Genomic DNA, 3,928 nt, shown 5'->3' with positions numbered 1-3,928 from the left:
CGCTTTGTGGAATGGTCAAAAGTGTTGTGACTTGCCACAGATAATCTGATCCTTATCATTTGTGTTGGGGACATGCGAGCGGGGGCATCCTATACAAAGAGTTTGTATAAGACCTAACCACGAAATGAATGTCTCGTTATATAACACCATTCATGACAGAGACTTCACTTCACTAAGATGACCATAGATAACATGACCTCAATCCTAAGTGAGTTGGGAACTCCTGCCATTGAGGGCGGTCCTTTGATTTGTATGGATGCGAGTGGCCATGTCACCGATTCAAACATACCATTTTGGGGATACGTCTGATTTGGGAGCTGGGAACTCAACTACACAAGATGGAATTCACTCCTTCCCTGAGGCAGGGGTAAGTAGATGGATGGCTCCCTAAAGGGCTGATTTCGGGGGCTTGAACGATGTGACGCCACACACCTTCTCTTGACTCGAGAGGTGTTCACACATAGTTGAACTATGTTGTATTGTTCATTAGAGGAATCAATGGTACTTAAGGAGTGAGATGTAACTACAGGGGCAAAACGATAAATTGGCCTAACTGTACTTACGAGCATCTGTGAAGGGTCATCGTACTCATGATTGGTTATTTCCAATGGACACAAAAATATATCTGTGGTAAGAAGAGTTCAGCTATTGGTCTTTAGTGGAATCACTGACAGTTAACGGATGGTGAATCTCTGTCTCTTATACACATCTAGATGTGTATAAGAGACAGCATCTGGGTAGCTTGGATAAAGTCGAGAACCAGTTTTTGGGTTAATTTGAAATGTTCAAATTGACAAGAGGAAGTACAATTATATATGATATAATTGGAATGGTTAATTATATATGATATAATTGGCTAAATGTATGAGATACATTATTTTGGAGGAAATTAGATATAAATATGATTTATATCAAGTAGAGGAAAAATACTATAGTAGATATATGATATCAAACTATAGGATATAAATATAATATGATTATATTTATTAAATAAATTATTTGATTAATTATTTAATAATTAACCAATTAATTCACGTATGAATGTGGGGAACGTGAAGCCGCGAGGGTTAAGGTAACCGGCAAGTTGAAGTATGAAAATGGGTTTTCATTTTTAGAATTAATTCATTCGTGCTAATCGATATCCCACGCCCTAAAAGAAACCGTGAAAGATTAATCGCTGAGAGCCTATACGATAGATTCTCTTTCGTCTAAACGACCGTCTAGTTCACGCGTTCCCGAAATGATTGTATACCACTTTCCTAAACGATCATCCAGTTTTTCCTAAACGATCGTGTAGTTTTACTATATGATAAGCGTCCCCGCTATACGATAGCAGAGTTCTTCTCGTACGCGCTTGTCGTCTACACGATACCCTTTCCTCTGTCCTTTACTAAACTCACCAGAGCCTACACTTTGGGTTTTTGACACCAAGGATACTTGGGTTTCCCTTGTGGTGGTGTTGTCCCAGAATTCTTGTTCGTGTACGTTCGGATTGTGCAGTAACAGTCGAGAGACTCGCCGGGTGCTGGTAGGTCGGTGGAGTTTTCCGCTGTTGTGGGTTTACATAAACGAAGATCGTCTTCCTCTGGTATAAACCCTTTTCTCTACGTTTTATCATATTCTGAGCATGCTGTTGATGAGTTTAATATGCACAACTATGAGTATAGAATGTATATCGTTTATGTTCCGGTCACTGTGAAATTGGACTGATCTAAACCCACTCATGGAACTCTCGTTTTTAGATCCTTCACAAACATCTGAGGGATTTCAGGAAGTTTGACCCTCGTTCCTTTGATGGATCGTTGGGAGACCCCACCAAAGCAGAGATGTGGTTGTCATCTATCGAGACGATTTTCCGTTTTATGAAGTGCCCGAAAGAGCACAAGCTTCAATGTGTCGTTTTCATGTTGACTGGCAATGTAGAAATCTGGTGGCGTTTAGCAGAGAAAATGATTGATACCAGTGGGAAGCTTGCAACCTGGGAGCAGTTCAAGGAACGTTTCTATGAGAAGTATTTTTCGGCCAACACCCGGTATAACAAGCAGGTAGAGTTCTTGAATTTGAAACAGGGAGTTATGTTAGTAAAGGAATATGAGCAAGAATTTGATAAATTGTCCCACTTTGCCGCTGAGCTGGTAGCCACCGAGACAGCGAGGACAGAAAGGTTCATTCAAGGTTTGAGAAGCGAATTACGAGGTATGGTTCATGCTCTTGACCTTAACACCTATGCCACAGCACTGCGAGCCGTTGTGAGGATCGATGCTGACTCCCAGGAGGGAGAAGAGTACAACAAGTTGTCTGAAATTAGGGCATCTGCAGGGCAGAAAAGGAAAGCAGACCAGAAGACTTCTGAGTTTCAGCAAAAGAAACCTGTAGCTATTAAAGAGGAAAAGCCGATTTGTAACTCATACGGAAAGCGTCACTAGGGTTGTTGCTTGGCTGGAGCAGGGGTGTGTTATCGTTGTGGACAGGAAAGGCATATGGCATATGGGTGCCTTAGTAGGAGCGCTACAGATGATACGAACCACCCTTTGGGTCCGGACCAGGTGGGTTCAAGTGGACAGCAACATTGGAATAGGAACAGTGCCACAACCTAACATGAGGTAGAGTGGTCGAACACTGTAGTGAAAGATAAATTTACATTCTAGATCTTAACACTCTCGGTTTGTTTGAGACTATGTTTGCTTGCCTTCTTTTGTATGCTTAGTTAGTATAAGAGATCATGTATGTTTCGTTATCCCTATGCAAAGCTATTATTTATTTATTTACTTTGTTGTGTTACGGAGAAAGGAGAGGGCGTGACAGGTTCACTGACATAAGGAAAGATAGTTGTAACCTTGGTAGAAAGTCTACATTTGGATCAATGTTCACTCTTAATGGAGGAGCAGTAGTGTGGAGAAGCGTAAAATAGACCTGTATAGCTGACTCCACAATGGAAGTTGAATACGTAGCTGCTTGCAAAGCAGCAAAAGAAGCAGTATGGCTGAGGAAATTCTTGACAGATTTGGAAGTTGTTCCAAATATGCATCTACCCATCACCTTGATTGTGACAACAGCGGTGCAGTTGCAAATTCAAAAGAACCTCGAAGCCATAAACGGGGAAAGTACATCAAACGCAAGTACCACCTTATCCGGGAAATCGTACACCATGATGACGTTGTACTGACCCAGATACCTTCTGAGCAAAACGTTGGTGATCCTTTTACAAAAACCTTCACGGCTAAAGTTTTTGAGGGTCACCTACAGAGTTTAGGTCTACGGTGTTTGTAAACTAGGACAAGTGGGAGAACTTTTGGGTATATGCCCTAGTTTATTGTACTCATATGTAATATTAATTTTTCATAGTTAAATTCAGCATCGTTTGATCCTAGTAGGTGTTTTAGTCCAAGTGGGAGTTTGTTGGATTTTATATCCTAAAACTCGTAGTTTGTAATATCATATTCTTGTTCAATAAAGCTGTTATTGAAAATCTTTAGTAAATTTAAATTCTATATTCGTGAATCCAATAAACTAAGGATCCGAGGCTATTAAGTTTAAGTTTGAACTTTATGTAGTGACATAAATGTGGATCAAGTTCAAATATATAGCCAAACTGTTCTATAGTATATGAATAAGGTTGGGCGCCTTATTCTGGGGACATTATGGATGCGGCCCATTTTATAGTTAGTACAAACGATGTGATCCTAAACTGTTCATGTGGAGACATGAAAATGGGGGCATCCTATGTAAAGAGTTTACATAAGACTGAACCATGAAATAGTCACTTTTTAAGTTCTAAATGCCGTTTAATGTATAAAATTGACTATTTCGTTAATTGATGACCTAGATAACTTAATCTTAATCCTGAGCTAACTATGAACTCCCGTTCACTCAAAATTATCCTCAGATCTGCATGGGTGAGGGAAGCTCATTATCGCTGGCCCAATAA

The 3,928-nt window shown here is 40.1% G+C and overlaps 1 protein-coding gene across 1 annotated transcript; it reads left to right on the top strand.

Annotated features, from left to right (window-relative positions):
- Nucleotides 1-1,826: 1,826 nt before the first annotated feature.
- LOC120072126 lies at nucleotides 1,827-2,426 on the top strand. Its single transcript, XM_039024538.1, has one exon. It carries the CDS (start codon nucleotides 1,827-1,829, stop codon nucleotides 2,424-2,426), a length of 600 nt encoding a protein of 199 aa, XP_038880466.1.
- Nucleotides 2,427-3,928: the final 1,502 nt, after the last annotated feature.

Source organism: Benincasa hispida, chromosome 2 (assembly GCF_009727055.1).
Source record: "Benincasa hispida cultivar B227 chromosome 2, ASM972705v1, whole genome shotgun sequence".
Lineage (NCBI taxonomy): Eukaryota > Viridiplantae > Streptophyta > Magnoliopsida > Cucurbitales > Cucurbitaceae > Benincasa > Benincasa hispida.
The sequence above is the reverse complement of the archived record's forward strand: the minus strand, read 5'-3'. Positions and strand labels throughout refer to the sequence as shown.